The sequence below is a fragment of the Caretta caretta genome, chromosome 9, assembly GCF_965140235.1.
Source record: "Caretta caretta isolate rCarCar2 chromosome 9, rCarCar1.hap1, whole genome shotgun sequence".
Lineage (NCBI taxonomy): Eukaryota > Metazoa > Chordata > Testudines > Cheloniidae > Caretta > Caretta caretta.
The window spans coordinates 42,474,169-42,490,910 of NC_134214.1; the positions used below are offsets into that span (position 1 = coordinate 42,474,169).

General features: G+C 40.5%; 1 protein-coding gene across 13 annotated transcripts in view; it reads left to right on the plus strand.

Annotated features, from left to right (window-relative positions):
- PER2 (period circadian regulator 2) overlaps nucleotides 1–16,742 on the plus strand; it is a 70,727-nt gene that overhangs the window by 19,301 nt on the left and 34,684 nt on the right. For all 13 annotated transcript variants that reach the window (XM_048863839.2, XM_048863834.2, XM_048863838.2 and 10 more), the window contains 8 exons: nucleotides 683–1,162; nucleotides 2,093–2,155; nucleotides 3,112–3,266; nucleotides 3,860–3,981; nucleotides 6,960–7,161; nucleotides 7,279–7,330; nucleotides 13,136–13,275; nucleotides 15,010–15,088. In XM_048863839.2, coding sequence (XP_048719796.2) covers nucleotides 906–1,162; nucleotides 2,093–2,155; nucleotides 3,112–3,266; nucleotides 3,860–3,981; nucleotides 6,960–7,161; nucleotides 7,279–7,330; nucleotides 13,136–13,275; nucleotides 15,010–15,088 — 1,070 coding nt within the window. In that variant the 5' untranslated portion in view covers nucleotides 683–905. The remainder of the gene's footprint in view (nucleotides 1–682; nucleotides 1,163–2,092; nucleotides 2,156–3,111; nucleotides 3,267–3,859; nucleotides 3,982–6,959; nucleotides 7,162–7,278; nucleotides 7,331–13,135; nucleotides 13,276–15,009; nucleotides 15,089–16,742) is intronic.

Sequence of the window (16,742 nt, forward strand, 5' to 3'; positions counted from 1 at the left end):
TAAAAGGTCAGTTTAAAAAATTCACTTCTGTCTGGATTTTTTTTCCTTTTGACACTTAAGATTATTGTAATTGAAAGAAATGAGAATTCTTTTTCTCTAGGTTATCCTCAACATGCACTAAATACGTAGTCAATTCACTGCTTCCACTGGATAGTCAGTCTCCTCTGTTTGTGGGTCTCTCGTGCAGCAACAGAGGAAAGAATTTTTTAAAATAGGAAAATGAGATTAGTATAGTTCATTGTGTTAAGTCTTCAGCAGAAGCAGTAAGATACAGTTCCAGCCAGTAAGCATGACAGAAATGATATAGACTAAGAAATGATTAATATTGAAATTTTTGAAAAGGCTGTCTTCTAATAAAAATTTCACTTTATTTCAACTTCCTTTTCCCCTGTGAATTTTATGCCAAAATGAATATTTGTTATAATATTGTTAGCCTTGAATTAATTACGGAAATGTATTGGTGTGTAAAATGTTTAAAGGTGTCAAATTCTGGGATAAAAATATTAATAACGAAACTCTTGAAACTAAAGCTTATTATTAGAGCTACTTCATTATTTCAGTTTTGATTGGTCAATAACGGAACTTTAATATTGATCAAACTGAAAAAAATGGATTAAAACAAATTGTATTTCAGCATAGTTTACTTTTTTCTCTCTCTCCTCTCCCCCCACCCCCCCTTTAGGCTTTTGGATTCACACTTCAAGACTGGCAATCTTGTATGCAGAGCACAAACATGAATATGGCTTGTCTAATTCTTGTTCTGTGCAAATATTCCTAATGAGTGTTCAGTGGACTGTATTAAGATCAGGGGGTTCTCCTCTAGCACTGAGGAGCAGAACCCACAACAGCTTGAAATCGGTGGAAATATTTCTCGGCAGTCAGACTCATCAAAGCAGCAATACAAAATGAGTGGATATTCTGAATTTGCAATCAACCATAGTCAAATGATTGCTGAGGAGACTGGTGTTCAAACCGAGCCTGAACGACATCCAGATACTTCTCAGGAGGACACTGAGATGAGCAGTGGATCAAGTGGTAACAACTTCAGTGGAAAGTATATGAATGAAAACTACTCTAGTGGCCATGATTCTCATGGCAATGAATCTGATGAAAATGCGAAAGATACAGCAATGTTTGTGGAGTCTTTAGATTGTCATAAAAGGTGATATGCTGATTTTTTTTCCCCACTCATGTTTTTAAGATTCTAAAATCTAACCATCTTTCATGTTAATACACACAATATAATCTGTGTTGGGCTGTGTTCCTATGCTTAATGCTTTTTCCATTCCATGCTGATTTATTTATTCATTCATTACTGGCTCATACCATAATAGGGAGATGGCAGATTGCTTCTACATAGTTACTTTCTTCTACTTGAAGAGAATAATGCTATGGTGAAATACTTTTGAAAGTAGAGCCGTATGAGAACATAAAAAGAGGAAAATATAGTAAAAATCCTGCTGGAAGTGCAGCAAAGAAGTTTGTCTTCATATTTTCTGCTAAGGCAAATAAAATAGATCAGTGAGGTAAGGCTTTTAACTGCTTGTTTCACCATCTCAGAATCTCCGAATCTTATTGATTAAAAACAGTAATCTGATTTAGATTAAAGTGGTCAAATTGTGAGTTCAGAATAGAACTTCAGTTTAAAATCAAATTTAGAATGTGTCTTTCCCATGCATAAATCTTGTTTACCAAGTTGAAGCATTAATGATATCTTGTGGCTTTCTTTTTAAGTCCTGAGTATTATTATTTGAGGAGACTGGGGAAGAAAACCATGGAGCGGTGATATACGTCATACCTTTTTTTATGACGGTCTGTTAATGACACTGCTGCTGGACACTCTCTAGCATTATTAGTCTACTTTGTAGTGATTTAGCGGACACACCAATCTACCATAGAATTACATCTTTTTAAGCACACATAACATTTACACACAAGCTAGTTTGGCTGAAGCTGCTCAATTGGCATTATCACCAGTTTCATTGGTGTAAAGTTCATCTGTTAATTAAAAGTAACAAATAGAAAATGGAGATCTCAAAGCTGAACACAACTTATATTTGACTTTAACGTCACTGAGGTGGTTCTTTTTCAGCTCAAATGCATTTAGCCTGATGATTGCAGACTCCGAACATAATGCATCTACCAGTGGATGCAGGTAAATAAATAAGTATTGTGCATTTTAAAATAAGTTGGTTTTTTTGTTTAAAACAATGACGGAATAAAGCTATTTGATGTAATTATTATGAACAAAAAATGAATTCATTTAAAATTTGGTAAATCTAGTTCAGGATCTCTTGCCCTGTGGTTGTGACCCAAAAATAAGTTGCAAGAATATGTCAAAGGTCACGTGGGAGGCCCTAGTTCAGGGTTGGGTTCTCCACCCGGGGCAGTTGGAAGACCCCGGGGTTGTGGGATTGCAGAGCCTATCCTGCACTCACCTCACAGCGATGGCTCCAGTCCCACAGGGCTGGCTGGATTTAGTTCCCTGCCCTGGGCGTCTGTGACCTAGTGCATGTGGTTTCAGTGCTGTTCAAGTTTGGCCCAACTGTCCCCCCACCCCCGTTATGAGGGGGGGTGGCCGGCTGGGCTAAATATGGGTGAGTATTGCTGCAACCCCATGTGCCAGGTTTCAACTCCATTCACACAAATTTGGCCCCATCAGCCCATCTGTCAGGTGGACTGGGCCAAACCTGAGCGAAGCTGTGACTCTGGAGGTCGCAATGCACAAAACCAGGAGACTAGCTCAGCCAGTCCCATGTAACAGGAGCCACCTCAAAGGTACTTAGTGTATTTATTACATTCATGTGTGTATCAGATGTTGTGGGCAAAAAATATTTAGTAAGACAGGTGTTTTTGCACTAGAGCTATTTAGTGGGTTGTGACAGGCCATCAAGTTTACAAATGGGTCATTAGCCCAAAAAGGTTGAGAACCCCGATTTAGCTAATGTAGCAAATCCTAAAGTGTCTTTGAAGCTAAATACTTTTACAAATCTGTTTAGTATAATTTTAGAACTAGTCTAATGACATGATAAATGTCAAAAGGCTTTGGTTTTCTAGAAGGTATGGTGTCCATTCAAATATCAGCGTAACTTTTTTGTTTTAATTTTATAGCAGTGAGCAATCCACTAAAGCCAAAACACAACAGGAATTGAGGAAAACATTGCAGGAACTGAAAGCACGCCTTCCTCCTGGAAAAAGAATCAAAGGAAAATCTAGTGTGCTGGCAACATTGAAATATGCACTTAAAAGCATTAAACAAGTTAAAGGTAATGTCAGCTCCAGAACTAGTATCCGAATGTGGATCTCTTTATAAAGTCAAGTTCATAATAAATGAAAGATCATAAAACTAATGTAGTTGTAGCATTTTAATAATTTGGGTTTGTGACTCTGCCAAAAAAGGCCGAGGGGACTGGGCTGGGTTAGCACTTACAGGAACTATTTTTTCAGATATTAAAAATAAACCTAGTAAAATGTAGAGTGAGACTCTTTTATTTTAAAATACATTTTTGGTATTTAGTTAGCCATTCACTTACAATTTGTGTGGTATATTGATTATAGACAATATTCAGCAATGCCTTCTATCCAAGGATTGCCAAGTACTTCACAGATTGTAATGAACTAAGCTACCCAACACCCTTATGAGCTACATAAACTTCCCCAGATTACAGATGAAGAAACTGAAACAGGAAGAAGTTAAATGCTTTTTCTCGTGGTGGAAGTGGGAATAGAACCTAGATACCATGTTCTGTACTTAACCACAAGTTCATGCTTTCTGTCCAGTCAGTGTTAGCAGGCTCAATGTTAACTGGTCGCATTTTGAAATGTGAAGATAAAAAATTGCCTTAATATTCTTATGTAGCCAATGAAGAATATTACCAGTTACTGATGATTAATGAAAGCCATCCTTCTGGTCTTGATGTGTCATCCCATACGGTGGAGGAAGTTGAGAACATTACTTCAGAATACATGATGAAAAATGCAGTGAGTATGCTGACCCATTACTGCTGTGTGTATGTAATTGGTGAGTGTGGTTGGAATTCTTTACTGTAACCTTTCTTTAAAAAAACAAACAAAACAAAAATTGGGCATAATGGATTAATGCCTTATTGCCAGCAGCTTTGATGGTTTTGTTGCTGGTATTGGATACTGCATTCTGAAGAATTTGCCCTGTGATGGGAAAGAATTGATCATGCTAGATATTGCAACTAAACAATTATCCCATATGCTATATATGTAAAAACACCTGAAAAGAATGCAAAATACTTCAATCCCAAATAGTGGGTTATCCGTCCCTGACTGCTACTTTATCATCTGTTACAAAGCATCCGCTCCAGAAATGAGGGTTTTGATCCTGGCATATACTTATGAATCTGATGATTAAATTATCTTTGGCAGAAGTTCACTCTGGAACTTAAAGTATGGTGGTAAATACTAAACTGCTTTGGCTTATGTGTAGAGAAGTAGTGCCTCACAGACCAGGAAGCTAATGTATCTGGTGAGACTGCACCTAGGTTACCATGTTCAGTTTTGGACACTTTCAGTACAGGAAAGTTGGCTACAAATTGTAGAAAATTCAAATAAGAATTTAGGAGGACAGAATTAAAACAGTGACTCTTCAAACAGCATGGGGCCTGGTCTACGCTACAGTGTTAGGTCGATGTAAGGCCGCTTAAATCAACCCGATTAGATCAGTATATACACTACAGCCTTGTCCGCCTATGTATGTGCCCTACTACCCAGACGTCATAACTCCACCTCCACAAGAGTCATAGGGCTTATGTTGGTGTAGTTATGAGTAACTTGCATCTGTTGGCTGTAATTATTGTCAATTTCATGGCTCTGCTTCCAGGAACAGGGCAGCCACACAGGACACCACACATGGATCTTTCCGGCAGGAACCTGACTGCCCCTGCAGGCTCTCGGCTCCCCCTGCCAGAAGCCTAGCTGCCCCCTCTGGGTTCTCTGCTCCCCACTGGGAGCACGGCTGCCCCTAGGGGGGAGCTCTGCGCCCGGAGTCCTGACCACACTGCCACTGTTAATTTGGTGGAAGCTCCTGGTGAGGATGCGCACCACTGACAAGAAGAATAGTGGGCACTTGACCTTGGCCACTGTTGGTAGACAGGGTGCTGGGCTAAATGGACCTTTGGTCTGACCCAGTATGGCCATTCTTATGTTCTTAGTGTGGACATGAAGTACTGCAGTAATTACTGTAAGACAGCATAACATAGGTCGACTTAAGTTTACAGTGTAGATATGCCCTGGGAGTTTTCCTTACTATTTGGACTACTTCATGGGCTTGGAAGCACCTGCTAACATCAGGGCAGATGTCATCATCCCTGCCCTAGACTTCTTGCAGAATCTGGGATAGATGAGGTGCCTGACTGAGTTGGGAGACTCCAGGCAAGCCCTTCATTGGGGATAAACCAGGAGATGCTGGGGAGGGAGGAAACCCCCTTCCCCAGCTTCTCTATTTCTTTCCTAGGATTTTCTGAGGAAGGTACATTCCCTACCCCTTCCGAAGAAGCTGAGGTGGAGGCTGTGGGCCTGGAGGGACCACCCCACTGTAATAACCAAAAAAGAGTAGGGGTAAGAGGCAGACACGGTTTGAAGGGTTTGGGCTCTCCTGTAGGAGAGTTAGGAATGAGAGGCAGCGGAGGAGCTGAAAGAAAAATGTTCCTCACCACTATCTCAAGAACTGAGATCAGGGAGAGGTATGTGCTGGAGAGGCAGCAGGGATGCTCTGATCTGACCGCTTTTGAGAATGCAAGAGTTGAGTGGCCAAGGCTCTATACTGTGGGGGGGGGGGGGCAGCATTTACCTCTAGCTGCCTTCCACAGAGCACAACAGAGGGCTTTGACCTCTCTTTATGTGGGCCTTTGAAGTCCATGCAGGTGGCAGCTGATTGCCCTGGGTTTGTGAGGGTCTAACAGCAATGAGGGAGAAAAAATGTTCTTTAAGTTCATGTTTTAAGGCGTAAGCCAACCACTACCTGATGGGGGTTAGAGGAAGAAACTTCCCTTATGCATCAGTGATTCCATAATTGTCTACTACAGAATTCTTCATCGCCTTCTGAAGTATTTCATTTGGCTATTATCAGGATACCGGTCTAGATATCCCTTTTGGTCTGATCAGGAAAGGCTATTTCTGTGTTCCTATGAATAGTTAAAGGTGTATAAATAGCAGATGAGATGGTATTAAGGGGAAAAAAATGTAGGCTGAATGTCAAACGTTCATTCACACTGAGATCTATTCGACTGTAGAGGTTTCCAGCAGCAGAGATCAAACTTTTGTTCTCAAGATGTATGAAACAGAACTGGACAAAGGTATCAACGCACGTGCTGTATAGAACAATCATCTATTTCAACAAGATAGACATCACTAGGCCATCTAATAATAGATTTCCGTTTATTAACTTTTGTGTTAACCACTTGTCCTTAAATTAGTGTACTAAATTACTAAGCACTGGGCACATTCATTTGGCAGTAGATGAATGTGTTGATTTGTGTCATCTTTAAGGCACTTAAATAATTTAATTTTTATAAAGGCAAAATATGCCTGTGATATTAACATTTATGAAGGCGGAACTGTAGTGACCAAGTCCAGCTGTCTCTGTATCCAAAGTAACTTCTGCATTATGATAGTCAAGTCCATATAGTAAGATTCTACAACCAACTGCTAAAACTACATCAAAGTACATATTAAAACCATCACCTAAAGTGTTTATACCAGCTACATGTACTTTTCAGGCAGTTAAAAGAATTTGTCTTGAGATTTGATGTCTCATACAGTACACTTGGTTTAATCATTTGTTATTAGTTAAAAATAGACAAGATGAATAATACTTAACATCAAGTTAGCTTGAACTTCCAAATACCATTTTTAAACCACTGTATATCAGAGAGAAGATTAAAAATGTTCTCTTAATTGTCTAAAATGTTTGAGATTTTGTTATTGCTTAGGACATGTTTGCTGTAGCTGTTTCCCTGATTACTGGGAAAGTCTTGTACATCTCTGATCAAGCTGCCTCTATTCTCCGCTGTAAGAGGGATTTCTTTAAAAATGCCAAATTTGTGGAGTTCTTGGCACCTCAGGATGTCAGTGTTTTCTACAGCTCCACAACCCCTTACAGATTGCCATCATGGAGTATTTGTAATGGCGTTGGTAAGTACTTTCAGCATTGAATACATCTGTTTTTCAGTAACATGAACATTTTGGAATACAAAACTTTAAACTGTTTATTGCAACTTGTTATGAAATCCATTTAATGTTTGTTTTTAGAGTATTCCACACCAGACTGCATGGAGGAGAAATCATTTTTCTGTCGCATCAGGTAAGACCAAATATTAAAATTAGACTTGAAGTATTATATACTGAGACCATGCATATCAAAAAGTACTCAGTCATTACGAGTTCCAGGTAGGATGTGATTTCTTAATTCACTGTCTTTTTCCTGATCTGAAAGCAAGGCAAATCATAGATAACCAGAGGCCATGCATAACTTACATTTTAGAGATTGTTATAGAAAGTAACTGCATCTCATTTGTTAATGCAGTGAAGTTGAGGCTGTCTATCCCAGGATATTGGAGACAAGGAGGGGGGGAGGGAATATCTTTTTTTTTTTATTATTATTAGACAAGCTTTTGTGTCTCTCTCCAACAGAAGTTGGTCCAGTAAAAGATATTCCCTCACCCTCCTCATGTCTCCGTTATTAATCAGTTTGGAATTTTACCTTTGCACTTAGGTACAAATGAAACTGATCTTGTTAAGTTTTCCATCATTGAAGGGTTCCATCATTTCATTTAGTTCAGTGGATATTGTACATTCCACTCAGTCCATCTCTGCTCAGTCCTTCCTTTGATCCTGATGAAGGGCAGTTCAACACGCATTATTAATTTATTACATTAGTGTCTTAAGAATCCCATTGTGATTGTTACTTGTCTGTATGGTACCTGAGGATGATCCCTGTACCAGAGAGTTTATAGTCTTGATGAAACAGAAATGAAGTGGGTGTGAGATAAAAGGAAAAGACATCAATATGCCAAAGAGCTTAGAAGCCCCAACTCCTTGACAAATGGCTAGTTCTGCCACCCCCATGCAGATGAAACACAGCAGTTCAGAACACTGCTGTTTTCGGGCTTTTCTCCTCAGTTTTTTCTTTTAAGTAGTGAGCTCCTTCCATTTTTTTCTACTTTCTGGGCACTCACTTAGAGGACAAGTGTTCTCCCTCCTCCCACCATGGGGACTACTCTCTTTGCTGCTCCCTTCATGCTTCCTACCTCCTTACCCCTCTTACCTCCCCCCCCCCCCCCCAAGAGAAAAAACAGGACAGTCAAGGAAGCAGAAGGCCAAATACAAAACATATTTCATTTATACTGAATACCTGCAGCCTGTTGCAGACGAAGAATTATGCCAGCTGTGTGTCTGGCACAGGAAGCCTCGTTCTGCCAGGGCAGGGAGCATTCATGATGTAACATAGCATGGTCTCTGTCAGAATGAAAGCTGGCATCCAGGGCAGAAGCCTTGTGCTAGCTCTGATCTATTCAGTCTAGACCATAACTACCTTAAAACTGCTGAAGTCTTTGGAAGAGACTGCAGCCAGTTAAAGATGCCAGATTCCAGTCATCTATTTGACTTCATGAAATGGGTCCTTTCATACCTGATGTAAGTGGGGGAATAGTGGGGAACTTTCCTGGCTTCTGCACTACCCTGGTGAAGTGGGCTAGCGAAAGGATTTGAGTCCTCGCTCCCACTTCCTTTACCTAGTGGTCTCCCTGCCCTTGAGGACTCCCCTTCCACTCTCCTGTCTGGCAGAGTCCTCATAACCCCAACAAGGCTGGGCTCAGGATTCCTGGGGGGCTTGACCCCCAACCCTGCTGTGGGTCACCTAGGACAGGGGCTAGGGTGTCCCCACTCTGGGGTACTCTCTCTGCAATAGGCACTTCTCTGACCCACTGATCATTACATACGAGTTAAAGCAAATGCAAGTTATTTAATCAACAATTAATTTTAAAAAGAATAAAGGAAAATGAGAGAGGTTAAAGGAAACACATCAACCCACTCTATGGCAGGGAACATCACAAACAGTGTCTCTGGAATGTCCAGGCAGTTCAGTCTGTTCCTTGTAAGTCCCAGGCCTTCTTCTCAAGCCCTGGCTGTGCTACAGGGATGCTGGGGGTTGGACACTGGCTCTGGTGGTGGCCACACGCTCTCAGGCTCTAAGTGGTAGGATCCTTCTTCCCAGTGTCGCCCCCGCCCTGTCGGGGTTACGATCCAAGCCTGGCCTGCAGAGCCTCTTGGCTGAGGCATCTCCCTGTGCTGGGCCCAGCTGTTCACAGCACTCAGCTCTCCCCAGCTGCTCACAGCACTCAGCTCTGGACTGCTCCAGCCCCACCTCCACCACTCTGTCTCAGTGCTGCTGCTGCTCTGCCTCCAGCTCCCTGGGCTGCTTCTTTGGCCCCTCTGCCTCTGGTTGCTACAGCTCTGCTCCCAGGCTCTGCTCCCAGATCTGCTCTGCAGGCTGCTTCTGTGACTCTGCTCCCAGCACTGACCTGCTTCCTGGAATGCTTTTCTGGCCCCTCTGGCTCTGGTTGCTGCGGCTCTGCTCCCAGGGCAAGTCTACTCTCTCTAGGCTGCGTCTCTGGCTTTGGGGCTGCAGCTCTGCTCCCAGGACAGGGTCTGCTCTCTCTGGGCTGCTTTTCTGGTCCCTCTGGATCTGGCACAGCTCTTCTCCCCAGCTCAGCTTGGGCCCCTGCTTTCTCCTTAGCTCGGCCCCACTCTGTCTGACCCAGGTATTTCCAGCTCACACAGAGGACAGGACCTCCCTGGCCTCCTGACTCCCTGATTAGCCAGCCTGCCCGCCTTGTCATTCAGGCTGACCTGGAGCATTGGCCTCTCCCCATTGTTCCTGGGGACTGTCAGTCTCAGGGTCCTGAATGTTAGTAAGGGGGCATTCTGCCATTACCTGTCCATGGGGAAAACAGTCCTCTGTCCAGGGCTGAAATTTCCAAACGTGATTAGGGGTGTTAGCAGCACAACTTCCGTTGACACTTAAGAAAATTGTGTGGTCACATTCCCTAATCACCCTTGAAAATATTCAACCCAGGCCTTTAAGAGGACTAGACTCCTTCCTTCGGGTTGCGGTCCCCAGACATAGGACAGAGCACACTTTCTCTTCAAGAGCATGAATGAAGTGAACGCTTCTTTCACGAGCCAAAATGGAAAAGAAGCTGTGTAAAAGCCTCAGGAAGCCAGCAAAAATCTAAGTGTCACAAAAAGAGATTTAGGAGGCCTCATATCTCCTTGTTTCCTAAGGAATAGAGAACTATTGCTGTTGGAGGCCAAAGAATTTGACTATGACCAATAGGAATAGGCTTTTCTGGATCCCGGCCCCCTCAGTTGAAACATTAGAGTTGTGTGTTTCAGACTCTGCTTTCCTCAAGGAAATCCAGCATTGTGAATTTTATTCCAGGTCTTGAAGATCGTTCTGATGCGGGGGAAAGAAAATGAGACCCTCAGAATCCATTATACATTTTCTATAAGATGGCTTCACTGTAAGATCTAGTTATCAAAACATCGAAGTTTCAGGTTTAGGAGGGGTACTGAAGCTGAGCATGTCGTCTTCAGTAATATCAAACACTCACATCAGTAGATCCTGGGAGGATTGACAAGCTGGCCAAACAACCTAAATACACTGTTCCTCCTGTGGAGGTTAAGTCTTGTGCAATAGGTACTGTCCGGACTGTTCCTACCCTCCAAGGCCATTTCTCTCTGTAGAGTCTTAATTTCTGTATTGAAACATATATTTCTGGTCAAAATCATTTTTATGGAAGAACGAAGGTAGTATTTATTAACCAACACAGCATTGTTTTCAGGAATGCCTCTAGCATTCATTTTTTGGAGTGAATTTCTTTTTTCTTTCTTTTTATTTAAAATTTAAAAATAACTCTTAGGATTTGTGATTCTCCCACTCATGTTGGAATCCAGGGCATTCATAAGAGAAATTACAGAACATGTGAGCTGTCAAGAGGCTGGTTGTTTACCTCAAAAGAACCAGTCCCAAATCATCAGAAAATCATATTTTATTTCCTTCTGTCTCATATGGCTGAGGAAAGTCTTCAGTCTTCTACTTCCAGATATAGCAGATGCTGTATTACAGATCTGTACAAGGCATAAATCGAATCAGTTTTAGTAGGGATTCTCTTCCATTCCACCAGATAAGTAGCAAGTCTTAAGCAGAGAGATCCTCAATATCCATTAGAAAGAGGTACAGGAGAGAGGTTTGGGCCTCCATTTCTACATTCACAGGGCACTGCAAGATTGATTTCCAGGCATCTCTGAGGCATGCTTCAGCCACAGAGTTGGTCCCAAAGTAACTCTCCTTGTTAGGTGGCAGGGCAGGGCTCATTCTTTTTGCAGCCAACATTTTTTCTTTCCCTCACTATTTCACTTTTCTTTGATAGTTAAAGCTGAGCGATTGGAAAATTTAACAGCTAATTTTTACCACAATTAACGTTCTCTTTAAGAACTGTACTTATTATTACTGTGGAAGAATTCTTCTGGCCAGTTGGATTGCTCACCACCACAGAAGTACACACCTGATCTGCATAAAATGAAAACAACCCTGTAGTGAGAATTAGTAGAGATGGCATTTAAAGAGGGGAAATTAACAGATAAGAAGTTTTCTGTTTAAGTGTCTTCAAGCACAGAATATAATAAATTTGTATATTTTTATTTGCCTGACAGGTTCTTTGAGCCTTTAGAGGGTTCCTTTTTTCTAGCTCTTCTCAAGCATGAGGAATAGAAACTTGGTAACATTGAATATAGCTAGATAGTTCCATATGTCAACTAAAATATTCCCTGAAGAGCTTTCATTTTTGTCTCCGATAATACTTCAAAAGTACACAAATAACAGTTTTGTTATGTTGTAGCTATGAACTTCTGATTTTATTGATGCTGAGCTAGAAAAACTACTTTGAGTACTAGAGGTTTTTGTGCAGGGTTTTACTAAGTGAAGGTCATATTAGCATACAGCCACTGTGTAAATATAAAATTAATTCCTTTTTGAAGGAAAGACCAGGATTAAGGCAAGAGAAAGATTCCGTTATTATAGAGTGATGTTCCTGTGACTTAATGTGAACATCAAGTATCAGAGGGGTAGCCGTGTTAGTCTGTATCCACAAAAACAACGAGGAGTCCTGTGGCACCTTAAAGACTAACAGATTTATTTGGGCATAAGCTTTCGTGGGCAAAAAAACCTGCACTTCAGACGCATTGAGTGAAAATTACAGTTGCAGGCATAAATATACTGACACATGAAGAGAAGGGAATTATCTTACAAGTGGAGAACCAGTGTTAACAAGGCCAGTTCAGTCAGGGTGGATGTGGTCAACTCCCAATAATTGACAAGGAGATGTCAATACCAAGAGAGGGAAAATTTGCTTTTGTAGTGAGCCAGCCAGTCCCTATTCAAGCCCAAAATAATGGTGTTAAATTTGCAAATGAATTGTAGCTTTGCAGTTTCTCTGTCTGTTTTTGAAGTTTTTTGTTGAAGGATGGCTACTTTTTAAATCTGTTGAATGTCCAGGGAGATTGAAGTGTTCTCCTACTGGCTTTTGTATGTTACCATTCCTGATGTCTGATTTGTGCCCATTTATTATTTTACATAGGGACTGTCCAGGTTGGCCAATGTACATGGCAGAGGGGCATTGCTGGCACATGATGGCATATATCACATTAGTAGATGTGCAGGTGAATGAGCCCCTGATGGTGTGGCTAATGCGGATGGGTCCTCATGCCCAAATAATCTGTTAGTCTTTAAGGTGCCACCGGACTCCTTGTTGTTAATGTGCAAATCATTACAAAAAACAGTGTTGGGTTTTTTTATATAAGATGGCAGAATAACTTACTCTCATTACAGTTAATGTTCAAAGGCCCTAGTCAGTATTGGGTCTCCCTCTAGGTACTCTCCAAGAAGATCGTGAGATGAGATTTTTCCAAAGTTCTTAAGGGAGTTAGATGCCCAACTCTCGTAAGCACTTTTGAAATTTCTGTCCATGAGCTATTGCACTGAAGACCTCACTGAAGACTAAATTCTGTGCAAAACAAATAATGAATTAGTCTTTCTTTTCATTATTAGTGCAGGAAAAGAACATGAATACATCTGCTACCACCCATTTCGTATAACTCCTTACCTTATCAAAATACAAGATACTGAGAATGCAGAAGATCAGCTTTGCTGTGTGTTGCTTGCAGAAAAGGTGCACTCTGGCTATGAAGGTAATAACACTAAGATGCAGTGATTTTTTTTAATCTGTAAAAACCAAAAGGTCTGCTTTATTAAAATAACAAACATTCAGTTGTTTTATGAAATTACATGTAATTTTTTTAGGAAAAATTACTTTGTCTGGTAAGAACTGTCCTGAGGTAACTAGATCAGGGTTGCCATCCATTTTTCGTGTTATAAACATGAGTATTTAAGGGGGAAAGTACTCAAACTTTTATTTGTGGGTTTTCACATCCTTTCATGAACAGCAATATAGGGCTTTCACAGCCAAGTCATGATTATGTGTTGTGTTTTTTTAAAAATAACTATAAATGCAGCAGTTGAGGTAATTGCTGAAGCTCATTTGGAGTCCTTAGATAGAATCCTGGTCCCACTGAAGTCAAATGGAAGTCTTGCCATTGACTTCATTAGTGTCAGGATTTCATTCTTAATATGTATCCTCAATTGCCTGCAGAGGGTTGGGATGTGGAGAGAAAGATGACATCAACATTGTTCTTGAAAAGGAACATAAACAAACAGCAGAGAAAATAATTGCAAATTGAAATATCAATTTTCTGATTATGGTTAAGAGAAACTTCTTTGTACATGTTTTGCATGAGGATGTATTTATTCACATGGCTTGAGATTTGTCTCCTTACAGGAGGACCACAGAGCCCTTTGTGGTAGGGAAGGCCTATAAATGCACAAGTGTGCTGATGCCCAAATAAGGATTTACTTGTACGTTGGGTATGTGTAATCATAAGGCAGGTGTGCACCTAACTGAAGTTATGGCAACGCTATCAGGATTCATTTTATGTTTTTTCTGAAAAACTAGTATGGCAAAACATATAGGCCCACATTTTCAGTTATGTACTTTTAATTTTAATCACAATGGTCTTAAAAGCAACATCAGAATTGCAATGTGTAACTGTTAAGCTTGAGCCAAGTCATAAAACCATCCTAAAATGAAAATAGTCTTCTTGGGTAGACGTTTTCTATAGGCATGTTAAGAATCTGATTCTGCTTGTAAGAGCCATTCTGCTTGAAACAAATCACACTAGCCTCAAAGGTCAGATCCTGGTCCCTGCTGCATCTGCATTGTACCAGCACACCAACACAAAGCAGCTGGTTTAGTCAGATACTTAGACTTCCCAGTGTAGAGGGATCCCTGAGTGATGTGAAGTTAGAATATCTGCCTTTATGCTCCCTCTTGTAGTCCCTATTATGCCAGGCTTTTTGGGTCCATTTCCAGAGTGCAGCTGCAGTCTAGCAGTTCCCAGATGCCACAGTGGTCCTTTCAGGTGATTGCAAGTGGGTGAAAGTAATACTAGCTTTGGGGCTATCCTCACCTGTGGTGGGAGCCAAACCAGGCCCAGGATCAGGTCGTGGCATATTAAAGCAATGTACATTGTCTTTTGGTCTCACTACCCTCTTGGGTCCTGTGTGAGGTGAAGCTCAGCCGCGCCCAAGGAGTGAATCCAGATATCAAGAAACGCAACAATTTTGAGTTTGTATCCAACACATTCATCTTGGAGGTAAAATATTGCTATAAATTGTAATATATGGGTGATCAGGACTGCGCTCTGTCATTAGGAGGGTGCAAATGGATGTGAGCCAGTTAGTAACACTGAAGACGGCTGTCTGTTGAGTTAAAATTTATTCCATGCTGACAGAAAGATCCAGGTATTCTAAAGCAATGTATGCATATGAAAAGTGCTTTCAAGCTATTTTTCTTTTTTTTTTCCCAGCACCCAGAATTCCTCCGGATAAGAGAATTTTTACAACTACGCACACACCAAGTTGTTTGTTCCAGGATATAGATGAAAGGTGAACAACTGAAACTATATTTTTTTGTTTTTATCTGTCCTCCACAAAATATCCAATAGTTACACAGCAGTTTTAGCCCTTAACTAACTTCCATGTTTTAGGAAACAGGCAGATATCTTACATTGCTGTCAAATATATTATTTATGTATGTGTTTTGTGATATATAAAAAAAAAGCCTGGCATACTAAGGATTACAAGAGGGTGCATAAAGGCAGATATAGATACTCACTCGCTCGCTCACTCTGTGTCTCATTCTTAAAATAATGAATTTAACCAAGAAAAACCAAAAATCCCCGAACTTTAACTGACCTTATATCTATTATAACGTGAATTCACAGTATGGATTTCGTTAACAGCTAATTTTTAAGTGACTTTTATTGCAGTTGAAAATGGAAAACATACCTGCCAGCTAATAAACTGCCCGCTAGTAATCAATCGCTCTACCCACCTATGCTGATGTGGGGCGATGTTGTCTCTGCAGAAGAGTGCTTTTAAAACCACAAAACATTACGTATTAAGTAAAAGGAGTCAAAGAATTAAAGTTAGAGAACATTTTAATAAATAACTGTATGCCACACGCATTCCCTGCTGGCACAGTTTCACAGTGGACACACACTATCCAATTAGATAGCAATCCATTCTCTTCTATAGTTTTACTGAGTCCTTGAGGGCAAACACTGCAGAGGAATCAAATGATTTTCCCGTGTTGCAGCATTTGTTGCAGTTGAAATTGAGATCTCTGCAGTTGTTTCTGCTGTGTCTGATTCTGAAAAACCTGCTTTGAGCAGTATGAAAAGTTGAACTGGTGAAATTTGAAGAACGTAGAATCTGCTTAGAGTAATTATCCACATTCCAGGGGTGAAGCCAAATAAGGCATCAAGCCCCCAGATTGGAGGTTGTGACTTTATCTGAAAAATATATGGCACACATGAAGCATCAGCAACTATGGTGGAGACTAAGTAAATCTCTTTACCTGGAGAGAGACTTGCATGTTTTATGTACAATCTAAACTAATAACGAGACGTCCAATAACTAGGCTTAATCAATTTATTAACCAGATTATTAGAGTTTAATACAGAAAGGAAAAGTACATATATGACCAACCCCTGTGGTAAACAGCAGTTGCAGTGATCAAACTGTCTCAAAATTCTGTGCTTACTCCTTTTGTATTTATACCTACTGGGAGGCATTTCACAATTTTGCCCTTTTTCACTTTACCTAGTACATCTTATATATTTTCTATGACATGTTTTTTATTTTGATTGCATAACACGTCTCCCTTTATACTTATAGTTGCTACAATAACCACTTCCCATGTTTTAATAAATACCTTTTACTTATAAGAACTGATTTTCCAGTACTACTGTGCAGGCAAACTGGTATGCATAAGAAAGCAATTTACATTCCTGGTTAATAGCTCTGTTTCTGAGAGCTCAGATTTTAGATAGCTCTGTTTCTGAGAGCTTAGGTTTAGTAAAATTTTGTCTTGTATGGTAGCTGTCATTGCAACACCAGTGTTGTGGTTTCACAAGCTGTATTTATTCACTTTGTCTTTGACTGACTTAGCTGCAAAGTTATATTGATTTCAGTTTAGGCAATAGTCCCATCTCAAAGCACTCTGGTTCTGAACTACTGCTGTGAATTATTTTGAGTT